Below are 23,798 nucleotides of genomic sequence, written 5' to 3' on the forward strand. Positions count from 1 at the left end.
GATAAGAAAAGGTCACAAAACTTGACCTCACCCTTAAGGGTGGGGTCACTTGGATGAAACACTTGGATAAATATAACCGGGTGTTTTTCTTTCCCCCAAGTAGTACAGTTAAGTGGTCAATCATGTCAATACCCCCATTTCACACTCTTTTTACACTGTTTGAGAGGTCTAACTACAGCGGTCATCATTTACTTCTGAAAAGGACTAAGTGAAAACAGGAATTTCTTATTTTCCTGGTGAATTAAATAAGCAGTTTTTCTTTTTACAATAAATGAATTAAACTTCGTGAAATCTTATTAATTTAACTATTTAAAATTATAAATTTAAAATTTTTTTTAAGAGATATTTCTTTTACTTCATTATTCACTCTTTAAATTTTATTCATAACTGTTACATGCACAGTGTTTTAAATTCCACAGTGGTTCTACTATTCACAGTTACTTTTTTCCGATTTTTTAAATTTAGATAATTTTAGTGTTTTAACCTTAAGTTCTAAGAAGATTCATAAAGCTTATATGTGTTTTGTGTTCTTTCTACAATTCTAAGTAAAGCAATATTTTATAGTTATCATTGTCAATTTAAAGATATCAAAGTTACTTTCTTTTCCTTCGATAGTTTATTATCCTCTCAACAGCATTCACAGAAAGCAAGATAATATGAAGTTCAAATTGAACGACTAATATCGTTTTAAAGTCATGTTTTAAGAAGCATATTTGAAAAAAAGCATTTTGAAACAAAATGTATTATTATTATCGCTCGATAGAAGATAACTCGCTTTCATCAATTTACTAAAAAATAAAATTAACTTTAAAAAAAACATTAGTAGCATTTTTATTAATGTAGGATAGTAATTTAAAAACAAACAATAATCTTTGATTCTTAGGGAATGTTTCTGACAGTTCGTCATATTATCCTCATCAGTAGTATAGACAAAGAATATAGATAAATTCTTTGGTATGGGATCCATCAACCCCAGATCTTTCCTTCTTTTTCTTGCGCCAGAATTACATTAGAGCAGTGTTTCCCAAACTTATGACTTTTGTGTACCCTTTCTAAACTTTTCGTAACGCTGTCTACCACTAATAAAAAAATTATGTATTTTGTGCTGTAAAAAAATTGCACTAAAGTTAAAAATCACAACTGGCTGTTGACACCACTAATTATTAGCTGTTAAATCTGCAAAAAATAACCAATAGAAAAATACATAATCGTAAATTTTTATGGCTAACTTTGTTTTTAAATAAAATTTTTTGAAATTTTCGTTTGTTTCAAGATATTTCGCATAAGAACGCGTACCCCTGCTAAATTGTCTCCGTACCCCTGGGGGTACGCGTACCACACTTTGGAAAACACTGCATTAGAGCAATGATCAACTTGCTTTAGTCTGTTTGTTTTGATCTTATATCATTTAATTCTGCATTTCATTCGTCTGTATGTATATTAAAAAGTAACACTCCCTATCAAATGAAATTAGTGTGTCTGTTTTATATCATTGCAATCTTGTTTTTCATCACACGTGGACATAGTTTCGTCTTCAAACATCCTTTTTTACCATTATTGATATCGTCTTTCAATTTTAAGAACTTACTGACTAGAGTCTTTGATCTTGAAATTTCTATCTTTATCATCGCAATAGCACGAATATTTATTGAAGAAAAAGATTCTATCTGTTCTTTTTATGATCAGTTAATCTCTTTACCTTTGACAATTTTCACAAAGAGCACAAAACTTTGAAAAAATACAATAAAAAATGCGAAAAAAATACGTAGCAAAAATGTATGGCAAATTTGTGATTAGAAATGTTTTCACAATCTTCGTAGTTGTTTGCCTAAATTACAAGTGGGCCTTTAAGTTTTTACTCAGGCTAAAATACTGACTTTGAGCATAACATTTTTTTCTGAAAATTACATAATTACACATCTTGTTTGTAGCGTTATTTCTTAATAAATATTTTAAAAATTAACTAACATTCAATATATAATTACAAAAACTGAAACATCTTGTTTCTATGATGCAGAATGTTCCGTAATGTTCATCCTCATATATAACTAACATTCTAACCTAATTTGCATATTCCTAATTTGTATTTTTTGTTGATTCCTAATTTGTATATTTTTTCAAACTTAATTCTTAAAGATGATTCTAAAATTATATATGAGGATGTAGATTACGGAACACTCTGTATCATAGAAATAAGATGTTTCAGTTTTCATATTTATATATGAATGTTAGTAAAAGATATTGATTTGATTGTGAAATATAATTTTCTTCGATTTGATGTCATGCTTTTGTCATATGGTTCCTATATATATATATATATATATATATGTACAGTCAAACCTAGCTATAGTGAACTTTCAAGGGACCGAAACCCTATAACCGGGAGTTCACTATATCCGTTACGCAGCCAATTCAACCCTTTTATTACACATTATTCAAATAAATGACTGAAAAATATTTGTAGTAGCAAAAGAGGTTATTTTTTATTACTCCTCGTTTTGCGTACAAAAAAAATTAGTAATCTTTAGCTGATAAGCAATCCTCAGTATCAGATATGGAAACACTTCACGACTCTCAGATAATTTATCCTGAATTTCTGTTATTCCGCTTTTTAAACTAACCTTTGTCTAACCTGCCGAGCACATAAAAGTAGTCTCACAAAATCGCTTAGCAAATTTATTGACATTTGTCCAGATACTGGAAGATTACGGCTTCTTTAAATGCTGAACTACTTCAGTAATATTTCTTCAACATGCTTGTGATCTGCTTTTTTTTAAACATTTTTTTGCTATTTTTTTCATGAGCATAAATTGTCTATTTTTCCACTTGTTACAAACTGTAGATTTGGATAGTTTATATTCCTTTCAAATATCAGCTTGATTACATCCATTTTTAATTTTTCTGATTTTGCCCATTTTAACATCAATAGAGAACGTTTTACGTTTACTGCTCGTCATGGTTGAATTTGAGACACTTGTTTGCAGGCTTTTTTTAACTGAACTGAGAGCAAAAAGGACTTGAAATGAGGGCCATATCAACGCAAATTAGTGTCCAACCTTCTGACCAATAATGAGTAATTACTCATTCTCTCTGACAGAAAATGCATATTGATCCCACTGACACCTTACATCATCTGCCTGGGTTGGAAACATCTGCTTGGCATGTCTAGGGATGGGAAAATGAGATAACAGAAGCAACTAAGAAAAATGCTTATCGCTACATTCTCTTCTATGCAGGGTTTTAAAAATCGATATATCTATTTATTTCGAAGTAGAAATTTCAAAATTATTAAAAAGAAATGAAGGAAAAAGTTAGTCGAAGACAGAAAAAAGCTCCTTATATCCAACTTCCTCACTTTTTTGGTTCACTATATCCACAAAATATAACATTATAAGTGTATAGCAAGGCACGGGACTGAACATTTCGTTCACTATATCCGGGAGTTCACAATAAGCCGCTTTCACTATAGCGGTTTTTTTTCCCAAGAGACTTGAAAATAACAGTTTAAGTATGCCCCTCCCCCAATAAATTTTATCTGAAGACGCCAATGGGATAAATGCAACCTTTTTTTAAATTTTACAGTGTCCCATATTAGCAATCTACAATAATGTATAACAAACGTTCCTCAGCAAAATCTAAACATGAAATTCCTTGGCCAAAGAATACCTAAGCTTGCTCTTTGTTCGCCAAGTGAAATACAAACAGAAATACATGAGGATACGCATAAGAAAAGGTGGCAGGGAGAATCACAGTGAAAGCTGGCTTCAACCTCCTGCGGTGCGGTGCAAAGGGTAATTTTCGCTGTGGGTAATTCTGTTGAAGAGGATTTTAGAAGGGGAAGGTCTGATGAAGGATTTTGAGTCTGATGATTAGAATTATTGAGACTAATTTACGATTTGCGTAATATGTATAAAACCAAGAATTAAAATATTAATCTTAAGTTGAAGAGAGTGTCTTAAGCTTTAAATCCATCTTAAAAATTTTCCAAAAATGCTAACAATAAACTTGTAATTACAGCTTATCTCTCAAATTTGAGTCTTTTAAAGAACATGTTAGTTTTAAAAATGTTTTAAAAATACTTAAAATCTACCAACTAAAAATTTTGTGAGAAAGCTTAATAGTAGACATTTCAAAGTATAAAATAAAGCAAAAAAAAATTCCAAAATATTAATTAGTGACTAAATTAAGAGTAGTCTAAGAAGCATATAATTCTTCATAGGTTAACATAGGGAACGAGAAAAGTAGAATCTCACTCCAAGACACCCATAAGTCCACCCCAAGATGAAAACCTAACCACGGTTTTCATCTTTCCTCCCCATCGACTCAAAGCCTCAAATGATTACTACTTAGCCAGTAAACTAGCTTGGCCACGATTATCGCCGCTTTTACACCAAATGTTTATTACCGATGAAGTTTATAGAGCAAAATACAAGTATATAGCGAGAAAGAGCATGACACTCTTCCTCATATTTGGGAGGCGCGCGTGTAACCTTTTCAGCAATTTCTTGGGAAAAAAAGATTACAAGATCATGCAATTACTTTGTTTGAAACTGAAAGGGAAACTAACAGTATTATGTTTTCAACAATGAAGAAGTTATACACATGCTTCTTTAAATTTTATTTTTAAAAATAATATTTTTAAAAATAAAAGTTAGTTTTTTAAAAGAAATTTGATAGGAATTTCTTGTTTTTAAAAACATAAGTATTCTTATTGAAGGAATTTTTATATTTAATAGCATTATTTATATTTTTAAGGAAATTCTTATTTTCAAAAATCTAAATTGATTTTTTAAAAACCATTACTTATTTTCATTATTGGTTGAGGGGAATTATTATTATTATTATTATTTTTAAATATTGCTTTTTTTAAAAGAGGATCAAATTTTTAATATTTAAAAAAAAAATCTTATTTTGATGAATATTATTTATTTTTAAAAAACAGTCTTTGTTTTTAAAATATTTAATTGTTTTTTTAAAACGTTATTTCTTTTAAACATTATTTTCTATATTTAAATTTTTCTTAAAAGAAATTCTTTACTTTAAATTATAATTTATTTTTCAAAAATATTGCTTGTTTGGAGATTTAAACTACATGTTTACATTTATAAGTAAAAATTTTTATTTTTTAAATCTTATTTTACGCATCCTGCTAGCGATTTTTCTAGTAAATTTTATGCAAACATTTATTATAGATGATTACCTCTTCTAATACTTATTAATATTTTATATTAATCTTTTTAAAATATTAATATATATATCTTAATGCATATATCGTAATATTTTAAAAAAACTATTATCTTTATTTATATCAAAACATGGTTAAATTAAAGTAATAAGTTTTAAAAAAATTGTGGTTAAATATTTAAACTTTTAATCAAATTAAGCATTAAGTTTTCTACACATGGGATGTCAAAAACTGCGCAGTGAATACCTCTTGATCTAAGGGTTATAGAAACATGGTTGAAATTGAAAATATTTCTCAAATTAAGTTAGTATCGTATAATAGTTTTGATTGCGTGACTTGTTTCCTTAAGTTTTCAGAAAAGTTAACTTTTTAAACCTTGTTTTAATGCTTAAACCTCAAATTAGAAAAATGCTCATTAAGTACTCAACAATAATCTGTAAAAAAAGCTTTTAAAAAAAAAAAAAATTACTAAAATTTACCGAAAAAAAGAATTAAAAAATCATACTTTTACTACTTTCTCACAAAGAAATAGTAGAAAGAAGTCGTCTGCATAACATATTAAAAACCACAATAAAAACTTTCCTACTAACGTAACGGTGGATGCATTGAACTGCAAACTAATGAAACTAAATTGAACCTAACTAACCTGAATATTTCAGTCTTATAATAAGAGCCATGATGCCTCGGGAAAAGAGCGCTCGCCTCCAAATTAGAAGAAGTTGTTTCAAATCCCAGCGATGGCTGGTTGATACGGATTCCGCATCCGGTTTGCACCGACCACTGCCCAATATCCTCAGCGGAATAATGTATCATAAGCGGTAGACGGAATTAAAGTTTAGTGTGCCCTTGCCGTCATGCTTACCGAGAAAAGTTTTCATGGTTTTCCTGTCTATTTAACGCAAATACGGATTAGTTCCATCAAAAAGTCCTCCACGAAGTCACATTTCTCCCAGCACTTGTTTCAGGAGTTCCCTTGTCTTCCGGATTGGGTTCAAAATAACAAGGTTACGGAGGTGAAGTAGGACTGACTAAACATATGAAAAGTTTAAAACTGAAACACCTAAGAATGGTTTTTAAAGTTTTGGTATGAATTTTTTTTAAATGCAAGTGCCTCTTAAATGGATTGCATTATAAATTTTATTCTTATTTGGTTGAAATTATCCAAGCTATTTGCATTAAAAAATGTATACATGAAATACATTGATAAAAATAAAATAGTTGAAATTAATATTTAATTATTTTTACAAAGTTCATCTCGAAGTTGAGGGTTAACAGTTAGCAATTTCTCATAAATTTGAAAGAAATAATAAAAATGTTACTTCAATTTACTTTTTTTTCTCTCGTTGGAATATTTAAATAAAACTTTCACCTAATAATATGAAGCATAATTATGAAAATTGCTCCACTGAAAATGGAATTTATATTACAAGTTAAATACGTTAAAGATCTCATAGAAAAGGAAAATAAGAAAAAATTAAGACACTGAAATCTCAATTAATTAAAAATACTATTTTATTATTTTTGTGAAGGATATTTTACAGATACTTTGAAGTATGAAAATATTGAAGTTATTTCGGCTAAAAATTCAAGTTGAAAAGAGAATATCGAGCACTTTTATATCATATTCTAAATTTTTAATCTTATTTTCGAATCACTTAATCTTTTTTTTCTTAACTATAAAGGAGTGGATTTTTAATCTATACATCTATACATAATAATAAACGCGGCTGTGTGTGTGTCTGTAATAACAATATATCGCCCCAGAAGCCTCGCCCAGGCACGAAACTCGGCACATAATTGTGTTTTGATATAATGAAGAAGTATTTTTCTTTCTTTTTCAAAAATTTGGATTAGTTTTTTAGTTATCAGTCATTTTGTAAGAAAATCTATGCTTTTTCGTCTTCAAAGAGCCATATTCAAAAAACTATTAAAAAATGCATATACTTTTCTCCACTCTTATAAATGTATGCTAATGCGAACCTTACAATTGAAATATTAATTTTCGACAACTTAAACCAATAATATACGAAGGAATTAATAATTTAATTGTAAGGTTCGCATTAGTTTACACTTATCAAAGTGGAGAAAAGTTTAACTTTTGTATTAAAAATGTGGCAACATATTCGATACGTAAATTGAACGCTTCGCTTTGATATATTTGATATATATATATATATATATATATATATATATATATATATATATATATATATATATATATATATATATATATATATATATATATATATATATATATATATATATATATATAATGAGCGATAAGCAGAGAGCTCGCCGCACTTAACTATACTCAATACTCAATATATTTGTCACTGTTCATAATTGTTATAATAAGTTTTTCTTCTTCTTTCCACGCTCTATTTTTTTTTCTTAAGCGAAGACGATAATTTTTGTGGCGATATAGAAATAGAAATTGATACCATAAAAAATTATTTATAAAATATTTTAATGCAATTATCCAAGCTATTTGCATTAAAAAATGTATACATGAAATACATTGATAAAAATAAAATAGTTGAAATTAATATTTAATTATTTTTACAAAGTTCATCTCGAAGTTGAGAGTTAACAGTTAGCAATTTCTCATAAATTTGAAAGAAATAATAAAAATGTTACTTCAATTTACTTTTTTTTTTCTCGTTGGAATATTTAAATAAAACTTTCACCTAATAATATGAAGCATAATTATAAAAATTGCTCCACTGAAAATGGAATTTATATTACAAGTTAAATACGTTAAAGATCTCATAGAAAAGGAAAATAAGAAAAAATTAAGACACTGAAATCTCAATTAATTAAAAATACTATTTTATTATTTTTGTGAAGGATATTTTACAGATACTTTGAAGTATGAAAATATTGAAGTTATTTCGGTTAAAAATTCAAGTTGAAAAGAGAATATCGAGCACTTTTATATCATATTCTAAATTTTTAATCTTATTTTCGAATCACTTAATCTTTTTTTTCTTAACTGTAAAGGAGTGGATTTTTAATCTATACATCTATACATAATAATAAACGCGGCTGTGTGTGTGTCTGTAATAACAATATATCGCCCCAGAAGCCTCGCCCAGGCACGAAACTCGGCATATAATTGTGTTTTGATATAATGAAGAAGTATTTTTTTTCTTTTTCAAAAATTTGGATTAGTTTTTTAGTTATCAGTCATTTTGTAAGAAAATCTATGCTTTTTCGTCTTCAAAGAGCCATATTCAAAAAACTATTAAAAAATGCATATACTTTTCTCCACTCTTATAAATGTATGCTAATGCGAACCTTACAATTGAAATATTAATTTTCGACAACTTAAACCAATAATATACGAAGGAATTAATAATTTAATTGTAAGGTTCGCATTAGTTTACACTTATCAAAGTGGAGAAAAGTTTAACTTTTGTATTAAAAATGTGGCAACATATTCGATACGTAAATTGAACGCTTCGCTTTGATATATTTGATATATATATATATATATATATATATATATATATATATATATATATATATATATATATATATATATATATATATATATATATATATATATATATATATATATATATATATATATATATATATATATATATATATATATATATATATATATATATATATATATAATGAGCGATAAGCAGAGAGCTCGCCGCACTTAACTATACTCAATACTCAATATATTTGTCACTGTTCATAATTGTTATAATAAGTTTTTCTTCTTCTTTCCACGCTCTATTTTTTTTTCTTAAGCGAAGACGATAATTTTTGTGGCGATATAGAAATAGAAATTGATACCATAAAAAATTATGTAGAAATAGAAATTGATACCATAAAAAAGTAATTCGTTTTTGTGTTCTTTTCATGTATTTAGCATTTTAGTTTTTTTTTCTTAAGCGTTGTAGCTATATCTTTAAAAGTCGTTGGTCTTGACTTGCAGAAGCCTTGCTTTTCACATGGACAGCTTCATGTTGGCTGCTCAAGAGTTGGTGATGAAAAGAACTTATATTTATTGGCACCAAATGGAAAAACTAAAAATATTGTTTATAAAGAAGTTTTACAAGAATAGGAAGAATTATATACTATCTGTTAAAAGTTGATAATTCTTTTTATGTAAGCTAAAAGCTAACTTTCGTTTTCTGTTAAAACTGCCGAGTTGTCATAGCAACGTTTTTTTATGAGTCTTTTTGTGGAACAAGAAATAATCGTCTGAATATTATTATGTAAATAAAAGGTTGTTCTTTTTGTACTAGAAGTTTTATTATTTAGCTAGATTCATTATTTAAATTAGAAGTAGAGAACGACAGTATATTTTACTTCCTGATAGAGTCTAGCAACATTTTGGTGACCCCGAGGACGTGATTTTAAGCAGCAATCCAAATCTGCATATTTCAATATTTTCAATAATACGATGGAGAAAATTCAAAAGCAACGGAAGATTGTTCGAAGCTCCTTCACTCGGTTAAGTAATCAGATTTTAAATGAAATGAAATCAACCGAAATCAAAGATTTGGTACAAGTTAAGGCTAAATTTAAAACGTTGAAAATAAAGAAAGAAGAACTTCAAAAGTTAGATAACGAATTATTGGAATTTTTGCTGCAGTCCGATGATGTTACAGAAGAAGAAATTGAAAATGAAAGTAAGTCAGTTGATGATTATTCTAATAATTATTATGAAGTTGAAACAATTTTTGATGAATATTTTAAAAAGCTTAATGAAGAAAATTCATCGATGAACTTAGAACAGCCGAATCGTAAATTCAAATTTCCTAAAATAGAGCTTGCCAAATATGACGGTAGTATAAAAGGCTGGTTATCATTTTGGTCATTGTTTAAAAAAATAGATGAAGATTTAACTTTAGATCCTGGTGATAAATTTCAATATCTTATACAGTGTACAGTTGACAATTCTCGTGCTAGAGAACTTGTTTTAAGTTATCCGGCAACAGCCGAAAATTATTCAAAGGTGATAGAAAGCTTCAAATATCGATTTGGAAAAGATAATGTTTTAGTTGAGTTTTACATTAGAGAACTTTTATCTTTAGTTATACAAAACACAAAATCACAAATTGTTTTTTCACTTTCTTCTCTATATGACCAAATCGAATCACAATTAAGGGCTTTGGAATCATTGGGTATAACCACTAAAATGTATGATGCAATTTTATTCCCGTTAGTGGAGTCATGTATTCCTGAGAAGCTTCTTAGAGTGTGGCAAAGACAGTCGAAAATTGGCGACACTCCGAAAGATAGACTTGACGGTCTGATGTCATTTATGAGAAGTGAGGTAGAAAGTGAACAGAGAATTTCGATGGCTGTTGGCGGTTTTGACTTTAAGAAGCCTAAATTGACGAAAGACAAAATATCGCCAAATGTGAATGATAAAGTAGTACCAACTGCAAGCGATTTATTTTCTGGTAACCTGAAAAAAGAAAAGTTAGCCAATTGTATTTTTTGCCAAAGGGTACATGAAAGTAAAGATTGTTTTTTGGCATCTAAGATGTCTTATGAAGAAAAACTAGAAAAGATAAAACAAGAAAAAGCTTGTTTTTGCTGTCTTAAGGTAGGACACCACTCAAAAGCGTGTAAAACATTTGTAAAGTGCATCAATTGTGGAAAAAAGCATTGGACTGTGATGTGCGCTGAGCTCAAAATCAACCACAAGTCAAAAGAAGTACTGAGAAATGACAACGAAAAAACTTCTTTATATAGTACGAGCTGTTCTGGAGAGGTTCTTTTACAAACTTTATTAGTGAAGTTAAAATCAAACACCAAAAAACGGACTGTTCGTGCGATTATTGATAGTGGATCACAGCAGTCGTATATTCTAAAAGAAACAGTCCATAAAATGGGTTATGTGGAAAAAGGCTCAAAAGATTTGACACATATTTTATTTGGAGGTTCCACTATTCAGAATGAATCACACAAATGCTACGACATCACAGTTGCAGACGTGAAAGATAATTACAACTGCACTTTTCAAGTTCTGGATCAAAATATTATTTGCGGAAAATTGCCAAGACTACGAAAAGGACCTTGGTTGAAAGAGCTAAAAAACCCGAAAATTTGGATAACAGATTACGGTGAATGCCAGCAGGAAATTGAATTACTCATTGGAGCTGACATCTGTGGACAACTTTTTACTGGAAACATGTGTGAACTGGAATGTGGTTTAACGACTATAGAAACAAAATTAGGCTGGACCATTAAGGGGAGAGTTCCAAAAGTAACAGAAAATGGATCTGCAAGTCATAATTCTTCATCATAAATTCACTCCTTTCTCAGACCTGCAGCATTACAAAACTATGGGATATTGACATTTTAGGTATAAGAGATCCCATAGAGACAAAGACGAGAAAAGAGTTAGAGACAGCAGCATTGGATTATTTTCAGAAAACAGTCACAAAGAATGAAAATGGGAGTTACGAAGTTCATTTGCCATGGCTGGAAACTAAAGATTATCTCCAGCAAAATAAATCCGTTGCTGAAAGAAGATGCATTTCAACTTCAATGAAGCTCAAAGCTGAAGGCCGATACGAAGATTAAGGAATGGGAAGACTCTAAAATAATAGAATTGGTGCCAGAATCTGAAATCGGGGAAGTTTCTCACTACCTACCACACAGAGGAGTTTTTAAGGAACATTCTACAACTCGTGTCCGGCCAGTATTCGACGCCTCTTCTCATGAAAAAGGTTTTCCTTCGCTGAATGACTGTCTTGAAAAGGGACCTAATCTTTTAGAAGAAATACCACCATTGTTAATGAGATTTCGAATGGACAACATTGGTGTAGTGTCAGACATTAAAAAGGCCTTCCTACAAATTTTTGTTGTTAAAGAAGATCGAGATTTCCTTCATTTCCTCTGGTGGGAAGATTTTGAGAAGAAAAAATTTAAGATTTTTAGACACAAGAGAGTAGTTTTTGGACTCACGTGTAGTCCTTTCCTTTTGTCTGCAGTAATAAATGCAATTCTAGAAGCAAGTCCATCAGATATTAAAGACACTGCTGATAGTTTGAAAAAGTCTTTTTATGTTGACAATTGCATAACTTCAGTACCTAATCAACACAAGCTTGAGAAATTTAGTCAGGAATCGACCCAATTGGGTATAATATGAAAAAAACACAACTACTTCGATTTAGTAGGAACAACATATGACGCAATGCTAAACGAATGGAATTTAGTTGTTGTTTATTTAGTTATTGTTATTAGTAGTTGTTGTTATTTGTTTAAGTTCTTGTTCTTTATTTAGTTGCATTTAGTTTCAATAACTTTTCTTTATAATGCAATAAAATCTGGCGAGCAGCTATTTAAACGATCGAACACTTCGTTTGTTTATTTGTGGCTTGAAGTTAGGCTCGCAGAAAATGCCGTTCATGGGTTAAATTTAGTAGGAACAACACAACCTGTGACGTAGGCTATATTATACCCAATTGTTACATAGTGCGTGTTTCGATCTCAGAGGATGGGAATACTCGCACGACAATTTCAATGATGGAAAGCCTACTCATGTGTTGGGATTACTCTGGGACAAACAGCAAGATAGCATCTTTTGCGATTTGAACAATATTAAAGAAGTGAAACCTATCCTAACAAGAAGACGTGTTTTGTCTACAGTTCAAAAGATTTTTGATCCTCTTGGTATTTTGTGCTCAGTCACTCTACCTCCTAAAATCATTGTACAGCACACTTGGATTCTTAAAATAGGATGGGATACAGAATTACCAGAAAATTACCGAAAAGAGTTTTTGACCTGGTGTGATGATTTGTCCTTATTGAATGACGTTAAAATTCCAAGATGCTTAGGTATGAGTGATTTAAAAACTGAATTTAGTATTCATGTATTTTGTGATGCCAGTAAACTCGCATACAGCACAGTTATATTCCTTCGAAAGGTCCAAGAAGAAAAGATATCCTTACATTTTATACAAGCCAAAAGTAGAGTAGCTCCACTACACAAGATGACTATTCTACGGTTGGAGTTACTTGCCTGTTGCATTGGAGCACGTCTTGCCTCGATAACAATAAAAGCGATGGATCTAAAGGAAGTACCTATCATTTACTGGACCAATTCTTCAACCACTCTTTGTTGGATTAAGAGAGAAGAGAACTGGGGTGTGTTCGTCAATAATCGAGTAAAAGAAATCCGATCATTAACGGAAAAGACTTCATGGAAACACTTACCCGGGGAGCAGAGCCCAGCAGACTTACCTTCCAGAGGTTGTTCCGCAAACGTCTTCTTAAAATCAAAGTGGTGGGAGGGACCACCATGGTTAAAATTGCGTGTAGAAGAATAGCCAAAAAATGAATTCAATGAAAAAAAGGAGGAGAGCAAAAGAAAGACGAAAAAGTATTATTTCTTCTCTTGTTAGTAATGATGCTGATGTTCAATGGTACTGCAGACGTTTTTCTAAGTACTCACAAATATTGAGAATGATTGCTTGGATGTACCGATTTATCAATAATACCTGAAAAAGTAAAATTCAAAAGGAAAAAGTTCTTTCAGTGAATGAATTAGAATCGGCTGAGAAACAATTAATGAAGCTTGTGCAACGTGAAACATTGAAGGAAGAAGATGTAAAAACTCTTTGCACTTTTATTGACAACGACGGTATTCGCAGACTAAAAACAAAAATCACCAGAAGAAGTGATGATGATAATTTTTTGTGCCCGATTGTCCTTCCGTCAAAGCATGAGATTGTGGATAAATTGATACGCGAGAGACACTTGAAGTCTTTGCATGCTGGAGTACAATTTGTGTTGGCTGATATCCGACAACAATTTTGGATCTTGAAAGGGAGAAAAACCATCCAAGGAGTGATTTTGAAATATGTTCGATGTAGGAGACATGATTCAAGGGGAGTGGAATCCGTGCCAACACCCTTACCAGAAGATAGAATTCGTGATTCTTTGGTATTTGAAGTTTCTGGGGTAGATTTAGCAGGCCCGCTTCATTTGAAAGATGGCAAAAAAACTTGGATTCTCCTGTTTACTTGTGCCGTATAACGAGCCGTGCATCTGGAACTCATTAAAAACCTGTCAACAAGCTGCTTCATGCTAGGTTTCAGGAGATTCATTGCTCGACGAGGACGGCCCAAAATAATGCACAGTGGCAATGGAAGTAGTTTCGTTGGAACGGATAATCTGTTGAAATCAATTGAATGGGAGAAAGTCATTAATGATGCTTCAATATTCAGGATACAGTGGAAATTCAACCCACCCACTGCAGCATGGTGGGGTGGGTGGTGGGAGAGAATCGTTCAAATGATTAAAAGATTACTAAGAAGAGTTTTAGGAAAAGCCTGTCTGACGTATGAAGAAATGTCAACTATTTTGTGCGATGTGGAGGCCATTATCAACGGTAGGCCTCTTACCTACATTTCAGATGATTCAAAGGATTTACTCCCAATCACCCCATCGATGTTCATGCAAGATATACGAGTCATCGGTGTACCAGATTTAGACCACCTAGACACTGTTAGCATCACAAAAGATGGAGATATCAACAATCTTTAAGAGACACCTTTCGAAAAAGGTTCAGGAACGAGTACCTTAGTCTTTTGGTTCAAAAACCGCTCAAGAATAAACATCTAATACGAGATTTAAAGCCTGGTGATGTTGTTTTGATAAGCTACGACAATAAGAAACGAATAGATTGGCCTTTGGGAAAAATCATATCCACATACCCTGGAAAAGACAACCATGTTCGAGTGGTAAGAGTAAAAACAGCTAATGGAGAAGTTGATAGACCCGTCCAAAAAATATATCCATTAGAGATCTCTCATCATGATCCACTGTTTAAGAAGAAGTCATTTGATGAAACATTTGAAAGTCAGTCCAACGTGCCAGAAATAACGAAACCAGAAGATGTTGAAATATGTACACTCAAAGACAATAACTTGCCATTAAAAACTAGATGTGGAAGGACATTAGTAAAATCATTACGTTATAGACAATAATTTTTTTTTTGGATATTATTATTTGTTTGCTTTGATAAATTTTCATCATTTAGAGATAGATAATTTTAAAAATTTTGATTTTTTCAAAATCAAAAGGGGGGAGGATGTTAAAAGTTGATAATTCTTTTTATGTAAGCTAAAAGCTAACTTTCGCTTTCTGTTAAAACTGCCGAGTTGTCATAGCAACGTTTTTTATGAGTCTTTTTGTGGAACAAGAAATAATCGTCTGAATATTATTATGTAAATAAAAGGTTGCTCTTTTTGTACTAGAAGTTTTATTATTTAGTTAGATTCATTACTTAGATTAGAAGTAGAGAACGACAGGATATTTTACTTCCTGATAGAGTCTCGCAACACTATCTGTATGCTGACTGACACAAGTTTTATTTTATTGCTGTTTCTTAAATATGTTATTAACTGCGTTTCAATTTTCAGCTATTGGCCAATGATGATTTCGAAAGCAACTTTTGTATGCTTTTACAATTTCTGAGGCCTTTTTTTAAAAAAAAAAAAAAAAAAAAAAACAAATCTCCACCTGATAGTTATATTATTCGCGATCGCAACGCTCGAGTACGCCGTCTAGCGGGAGCCTGTAAATATCAGACATTAATTTATCACGTTTTCATTTAGTTCCACCAAAATCATTGACAGAATCAGACGACATTTTTCAGCAGCAAATAAGAAACAAAATTTCCCTAAGGAAAAGGCCGAAGAACTTGAAAAAAATCTCCAGATATTAGTAAATCTTTCAGGAACAGAACACGCCAAACATTTGAAGAAAAATTCCTCAATAATTTTTAATTTCTATTATCAACAAACTTGCAACTGATGACTTCCGATTTCGGATACTGTTACAGATGTGTGTATTAAGGTAAAATGCATTTCTTCTGTCTTCAATTCATTACGAATTAAAGTGAAGTCAACATTGCTTTCGTCATTCCAGTGAATAAATATGAATTCAGAACATACAGAATTGTAATATAGTTACAGCATATTCTTCTTCGTTATAGAATAGTATACATTTCTGTATCCATATAATTTGGAAAACAACAATAAAAAATTATCCAAGTTACTTGAAATAGTGCCATTTGTGCTGATTCTTAATTAATTTTAATCGTTTTCTTGGTAAGTATTTTTTAGTTTTGAAAGAATAAATTCAACTAGAATTCAGCTATTCTGTTTTTAGCTACATATTCAAATTCATATCAATTAAAAAATTTTGCTGTGTAGTATGTTATCTAAAAGTAATGAGGGATAAACTATGTATCTATTATTTGAGAATAAAGTTTTCAAACAAGGAACTTATCATTTTGGAATTCTCCGGGAATTATAAATCAGGTAAGTGCAATGATTTTTACAATAAAAAATTTGCTTGTAAATATATTTTTTTTCATTTGATGATGGTTCTCTACAGCAGCTGTTCTTAACCTATGGGTCGCGACCCAAAATTGGGTCGCGAAGCATATTTCTTGGGTCGCGCTGAGTCGAACCAAAAAAGTTAGTAATACACCAAATAATAAGTAATACCAACATCTCCTTGAAGAAGTCATTGTGGCTTACTCAGCCTAGGCTTAATGAGGTACCTGGGTAACTCTATACCCTTAATCCTCGTTCATAATAATTAAAACGGTTCATAATAATGAAGGACGGAACAGCGGCTGCTGAAGCGCTTTCTCCGACAGCCGAAAAGGGGCGTGGCTTATTGCCATTGCGAAGCGCATTTTAGAAACAAATTTTGTCTTATTATTAATAGTGGAGTGATCAAGCTGCAGTGTGTATTGCAAAACTGTGATCACCCTAATAATGGCAAAACGTGAATACAAGGAAGCATTTTTTGAATTAGGTTTTACTTGCATTTATGATCGAGGAGTGAACAAGCCGCAATGCGTGTTGTGCAGTGAAATATTAAGTAATGAATCGATGAAACCGATCAAACTTAAAAGACATTTTGATGCAAAACATAAAAATTTTTCCTTTGAGGGAAAAGATCGTACTTTTTTCGAAAGAAAAGAAGCCCATTTAAAAGAACAGCGTTTGGATGCACCAAGTAGTAGTGGTTTTATAAATTCTGCCAAACAAGCTACACTTGCTTCTTTTCATGTGGCTTGGCATATTGCAAGACAAAAGAAACCCCATAATATTGCTGAAAAACTTATTAAACCTGCTGCCATTGACATGGCACGTATCATGTGCGGAGATGAAAGTTCAAAGAAATTACAAAAGATACCATTATCAAATGATACAATTCGTTTACGAATTAATGGTATGTCACTTGATATTAAGAATCAACTTATTTCTGCTATAAAAATCGCTGGTTTATTTAGTATTCAACTGGATGAAGCGACAGATGTGAGCAAAGATGCTCAACTCATGGTTTACGTGCGGCATCCAGGTTTAACAGATATACAGGAGGACATTTTATTTTGCAGACCAATGTCAACAACAACTAGAGGTGAAGATATTTTTCTTATAGTCGATTCGTATTTTAAAGAAGAAGGATTAAATTGGAATCAGTGTTTCAGTATTTGCACCGACGGTGCAGCTGCCATGACAACATCTCAAAAGGGATTTTCGACAAGAGCAAAACAAATGAATCCACAAATTATATCGATTCATTGTTTGTTACATAGACAAAATCTTGCTTCAAAATAATTATCACCCGAATTATGTATCGTTTCGGATGAAATTGTTGCGGTAGTCAATTTTATCAAATCAAGAGCTCTTAACTGTAGAATTTTCCGCGAACTGTGTTTCGAATCTGGTGCAGAATGCGAACATTTATTATACTATTCTGAAGTTAGATGGCTGTCCCGGGGCAAAGTTGTTAAAAGAGTATTATCATTACGAGCAGAAATCGAATTATTTTTGAGAGAAAAGAAACACCCATTAGCATCTAAATTCTCCGAGTTGAAGTGGATTACTCAAGTTGCTTATTTGTCAAATATTTTATTTGAAATAAATAATCTAAATACGTCTATGCAGGGACGTAATCATACTATTATTGAATTAACTGAAAAAATTACATGTTTCAAAAATAAACTCAAATTATGGAGAAATAAGGTTGAAGTAAAGAAACTTGCTTCATTCCCGACTCTTAATAATTTGCTTGTTGAAGACAATAATATTGATATCACAGATTTTGAAATACAGAAAATTATTATTAATCATTTAGAAAAACTAATAGCAGACTTTGATCGATATTTCCCTGCACACGATGTTTTCAAATATAATTGGGTTCGAATGCCACTTAATTTTGATGTAAGTGATTTGCATGAGGAATTTGTTAAGATTAATCAATTTCAAGAACAATTAATAGAAATACAAAGTGACCAAGCACTTCGATACAATTTCTACAAAAACACTGAATCTTTATGTGCTTTCTGTTTAAAATTAAAAACCGAAAAGCCAATAATTGTTAAAGAAGCCCTAACAGTATTATTGCTCTTTTCAACAACATATATGTGGGAGGCTGGTTTTTCGGTTCTGTGTGTAATCAAAAACAATTACCGGAACAAGTTAAATCCTGAAATAGATATAAGGTGCTCCTTGACAAGCATTCAACCGAGGTTTGAAGATCTTTCAAAATGTATTCAAGCACAAGGTTCTCATTAAAACTGTATGACTTGCATTTAAAATTTAAAAGACTTAGCATATGTATTGATATTTCTTTTTTTTAGGAATAAGTTAAAATGTCAATTATTTTCAAAAAGTTATAAATATATTTTTATTTGGTCAATAAAAATTATTAAAAACACTTGATTGTTAATTAAATTTTCCTTGGATCGAAAAGTACTTTTGTTTATCTTTACTATTAAAAAAATAAATAAAAAATTTGTAAGTTAAAAAAAATCATCGTCGTAGGATTGAAGATTTTTCAAAAATACGATCTAAAATAAAGCAATGAAAAAATTTTGAAATTTTTTTGGGTCGCAACATGAACATATTTCTCAAATTTGGGTCGCGGCTTAAAAAGGTTAAGAACCACTGCTCTACAGAATGGTTTTTTACGTCTGATTAAGAACTATAAGAATAATAAAAAAAGAAACAATATGAAAGTTTTTATTTCAATGTAAAGAATTCTTAAAATCGTTTTTTTATCCTAAGAATTCTTTATTTTCCGTTTTTTATTTTATGATTTTTTGATTAAAATTGTTCTCAAAATATTTTTTTTGAAAAATTAAATGGTATAACATTATGTGTTTAGGTATACTTCTTGTATAGTCCAATGTTTGAAGTAATATGATTCAGAAAAGTATGGAATAAAAATTCGGTACTTACGTATTAACGCCACCGCCGCTACAGATTTGGCGGTTTTTAAGTGCCGCCAATCTACACTTAAAATTTTGCGACAATTCATAAAATAAAACACTTTATTTAAAATCAAAATAGTCAATCGGATTTCGGTGGAAAATGAGCTGATATAGAGTTTAGCATAGATTCCAAACAATCATATCACCATATGAACTCTGATAAATAAGATTCCAAATGAAATAACATTTCCAAAACGTACGTTTACCAAGATAAAGTTTCATGTTGTGGGAATTGGTACATTTTCGTTTTTTCGGTAAAATATTTCCCTCCTGAAAAAATAAAATTGCATCTTGTTTTGTTTTTGAGAAATCCCAAAGACGAATTTTCGTAGCACTAAAAATGGCGACAAAAAAGAATTGTTTTTTTGTTTTCGTTTCGTCAGCATTCTTTATTTTACGTTTCTTAGTTTCTAAATAATGATTTTTATTGAAACTTGAAATTTTTTGATAAAAATTGTTGTCAAAAAACTTTTTTTACAAAATTAAATTTCATAAAATTATGAGGCTTATGTATACTTTTTGCTCATTTTATTTTTGAAGTAATATGATTCTTAAAACTATAGAATGTAAAGTTTAAATAGGCCTTTCATGTTATATCATTAAATTTAGTAATACTATTTCTCGGGCATTAGGTTTTAACTCTTATAAGAATATACATATTTTTTTCTGTTAATGTACAAATATTTTTCCGATGTGTTTTGGATATTCCTTCTCTAATAAAAAGAGATACCATTTTGTTTTCGTTTGCATAAGAAAGAATATCCAGCATTTTTCTTTTTTAAATTTAATTAGCCACAATAAAGAAGGAACGTTGCAATGCTACGTGCCACATTAACGACGTCTCCAGAGTAACTGAATGACTGTTCATACAGAAATCGCAGGTATTAGTCTCATACAACAACGCCCCCTATAGTTCGTTGCGATCGCGAATAGGTTAGGTTACCATAGGCCTTAGGTTACCATAGCAAAGTTACATCTTCAAACATCTTCAAGAGCTATAACACATCTGCAGCAGAACTGGATATGAAGACAAAATTGCAGGACAGGAACACTTTAATTGTCCACTAATCTTCAGATTTCCTGCTATGTTTTAAAAAACTTTACTTGTGAAAACCTTCAGCGTGGCGGACAGCTGGCCGCCTTAGGCGGCTAGTAATAAATAAAAATAAATATTATTTCTTTATTTTGACAATTTTTTTAAAATAATTAATCCCCTAATTAGTCGATTTTGACATCTAAAAAAATACTATTTATTAGTATACTCTAAAAAAACATTTAAAAAACTTTGTACTAAAAAATAAAAATCTATTGGCATATTTATTTCGCAAATCTTTCTTTTTCTCAACTAAGAAAATTGTACTACTCATGAAGTAAAATTATGAAAGTTGCACCTACTGTGTGTTTTTATTAAGAAATTACGAGTTTTATTATGAATTTATTAACATATTACGACATATCTTAATTCTCACAATCAACATATAAGTCAGTGAACAAGAATTAATATAAAATAAGGCAGCAGAGAATAAAATTAATATTTGGCTATCTTTAGAACTAATGTACATTACAATTATTAGAAATCTGTATACAACGCATATAACTTGGAAAATGCACTTAAATAAGTTCACCGGACAAGTCACTCTAGCGTGCAAGTACCGATGAATCGTTAGATGACGCAGTGGTCAAGTAACGTGCTCAATTGCGGGCCCACTGCCTCAAGTGAACAAAGGCCATCAGTGATTGATTTTTGTTCTAAGCAGAAATTGTGTGTAAATATGGGTAAGGATGTGACAGAGTGGCAAAAAAGGGTGTTTGGCCGTGCCCATGGTCATACGGTGAATGAAGTTGCTGGATTTGTTGCTTTTTCGATTTGGCATGTTTAACGTGTCTACAAGCAGTGATTCAATACACGTGGTCACGAAAGACGATGTCAGAAATGTGGCTGCGAAAAGATTCCGCATGAAAGAGACCGGAGAAGTGTTTTACGACTTATCAATCAAAATCGTTTCCAAACCCGACAGGAATTACTTCAGCTGGGGATGAAGGTTCACCCCAACCTATTAGGGAGAGAATAGTGCAATTGGAGTTGCATGCATTGGATTCGAACAACCTGGTAGGAAGTCATTGATCACACAGGCTCACAAAGTAGAGCGACTTCAGTGGGCTAGAAGTCAACGAACGTGGACAATTGCTGACTGGTAGAATGCAATATGGTTTAATGAATCCCCTTTTTTGTCTTTATTCAAATGACGCAAGTCGTCCACTGAACCGAAGACCATATGAAGCATTTCATCCTGACTGTGTGCAAGGTCTGGTAAAAGCCGGAGGAGGGCTTGTCACGTTTTGGGAGTGTTTTTCTTATTATGCAGTGGGTCACCTCACTGAGATGGCCACTAACATAAACCAACAAGTTTATTTGAGCATTCTGGATGATCAGGTGTTGCTTTACAGTCAACATCTATGTTCATGAAGAGTATGCTGTCGATTCTCCTATTTTTCAAGGTGATAACTGTAAAGTTCATCGGACTGAAAGAATACGTGACTGGCTTTATGAACACTCAATTGAAACTCGACTGGCCTGCAAAATCAACTGACTTGAAAACCAATGAAAATTTTTTGGACATGTTGGAACAATGGGTGAAACGCGAAAATCAGCATCTTCGCAATTTGGGGTTTTTGCAGGATCAGGATGAAACTCTCAGCATGTGGCTTAAACTGAATTTGACGTACCAGTAAAACCTTGTGAACTCACTTCCTAACCGAATTCAGAGGCGGTGTTATACGTTATAAAATGACGTTTTTTATGATTTTTTTGAGAGTAACTAATTTTTTGTACGGTGTGCTTACCATGTTACGATAATTATTCTTTAGAAACTTTCGATTCTTTTTAAAAAATAGTACATTCCTCTCGCAAAATTTGATCAAAATTCCACCGTTTACTCTAATACACCAGTGTTGTGTATCTTTCAGTGTAGGCTCTCGCATGCTTTCATAATTCTGTTGGAGAGTTCTCTCAAATCATTAGGTATTGTTGTTAAGATAACGGATTTTAAATGTCCCTATTAATAGAAATCTAAAGTATTGAGATATGAAGATTTTGGTGGCCTCAAAACATGTCCTCCAGGTTCACTCCACCTATCACTAAATATTTCATTTAGATTCCGTTACTTGTAAGTCCTTAATGGGAGAAGCACCAACTATATGATCTTGTATTTATTTAGTGGAAGATCTTCGAAAATTTATCGACAAATGTAAGATTTTAATTTAAGCAACACATTATTGTTAATGTGTTCCAATTTCATTACTAAAATTATGCAAGAAAATAAAAGATAAAATAAGTCATACTCTATTTAAAAAAAATCATACACTATTAAATAAACAAGTGCTTTGTTTAAATTTTGAAATCATAAAAATTCCAACGCGAAAAATCTGTTCCCAATTGAAATTCTGAATAAATTAATACTTGTTTAAATATTTAAAAAAATTCCCATATGACTGCAAAAAAAAGAACTTAGTCTGAAATACAAGGTTGATTGTTAATATATAGAATTCAATCAATATACCACTAAGCCCCTTGTTAAAAATTATAATATTAAAGTACACATTTTTATACTTACAGTACACATTTTTATACAATCAAATTATTTGAAGCATGAAAAAGAACTTCAAGGTGTAAATGTGTTTTTTTAAATGATAAGGGGAATTTCTTTTTCTTAGTTTCCATCTTCTAAGATACTCGCACATTTGCTTTCAGCCCTGCAATTTTATCATTACTATTCAGCTGCTAGCAACAGTTTTCTTTCATCTCGAAAGAAAAACGGATGTAAAATGTAGGTTAATACATTTAGTATGGCGATTTACCAGTTAAAGCATCTCTGCCGTAACGAGATAGCGAAAGAGAAAATTGCAGATAATCAGTACTATAACATTTGTATTATATGCAAAACAATACTAAATAGAAATGGTAACGGAAGTTGAGAAAAAATTAAGGGAGAATTATGAAATTTTTGAAATCCGGCTAACCTGTTATTTTTAGTTTTAGGAAAACTTGCTGGAAAGTTTTAAGCTTCTAGGCTATATCCGGAAAATTTATTTTAATTTGACTGTAAATATGAAACCATTAAATATATAAAGATTCCAGAGTGACAAAATGTTCTTAAGAAGACTGTGTTTTTTTCTTTACATATTAGTAGGATTTACGCGCCAGTGTTGAAATCATACGCATGGGCAACAAATATTTCGCCTTAAAATATGTCAAAAATTTACAAAATATTAACGAAAAATTGTTTTTTTTTTGCATCGGATTCCATGCATATAAAGAAAATTGTACTAATTTTA

General features: G+C 31.1%; 4 protein-coding genes across 4 annotated transcripts; all 4 read left to right on the top strand.

Moving 5' to 3' along the window:
* The first annotated feature begins 9,608 nt into the window (after positions 1-9,608).
* LOC122269495 (uncharacterized) lies at positions 9,609-13,491 on the top strand. Its single transcript, XM_087152837.1, has 5 exons — positions 9,609-9,837; positions 10,042-11,423; positions 11,483-11,664; positions 11,714-12,217; positions 12,657-13,491. The coding sequence occupies exons 1-5, from the start codon at positions 9,609-9,611 to the stop codon at positions 13,489-13,491; spliced, it is 3,132 nt and encodes a 1,043-aa protein (XP_087008963.1).
* A 241-nt stretch (positions 13,492-13,732) lies between these two features.
* On the top strand, positions 13,733-14,200 carry LOC139426141 (uncharacterized). The gene has a single exon (XM_071183905.1). The coding sequence runs from the start codon at positions 13,733-13,735 to the stop codon at positions 14,198-14,200; it is 468 nt and encodes a 155-aa protein (XP_071040006.1).
* A 48-nt stretch (positions 14,201-14,248) lies between these two features.
* On the top strand, positions 14,249-14,710 carry LOC139426142 (uncharacterized). Its single transcript, XM_071183906.1, has one exon. It carries the CDS (start codon positions 14,249-14,251, stop codon positions 14,708-14,710), a length of 462 nt encoding a protein of 153 aa, XP_071040007.1.
* Positions 14,711-16,956: 2,246 nt separating this feature from the next.
* LOC107449930 (zinc finger BED domain-containing protein 5-like) lies at positions 16,957-17,805 on the top strand. Its single transcript, XM_016065613.2, has one exon. It carries the CDS (start codon positions 16,957-16,959, stop codon positions 17,803-17,805), a length of 849 nt encoding a protein of 282 aa, XP_015921099.2.
* The last annotated feature ends 5,993 nt before the right edge of the window (positions 17,806-23,798 follow it).

The sequence above is a fragment of the Parasteatoda tepidariorum genome, chromosome 10, assembly GCF_982258835.1.
Source record: "Parasteatoda tepidariorum strain Cologne lab strain chromosome 10, Ptep-v5.0, whole genome shotgun sequence".
Classification (NCBI taxonomy): Eukaryota; Metazoa; Arthropoda; class Arachnida; order Araneae; family Theridiidae; genus Parasteatoda; species Parasteatoda tepidariorum.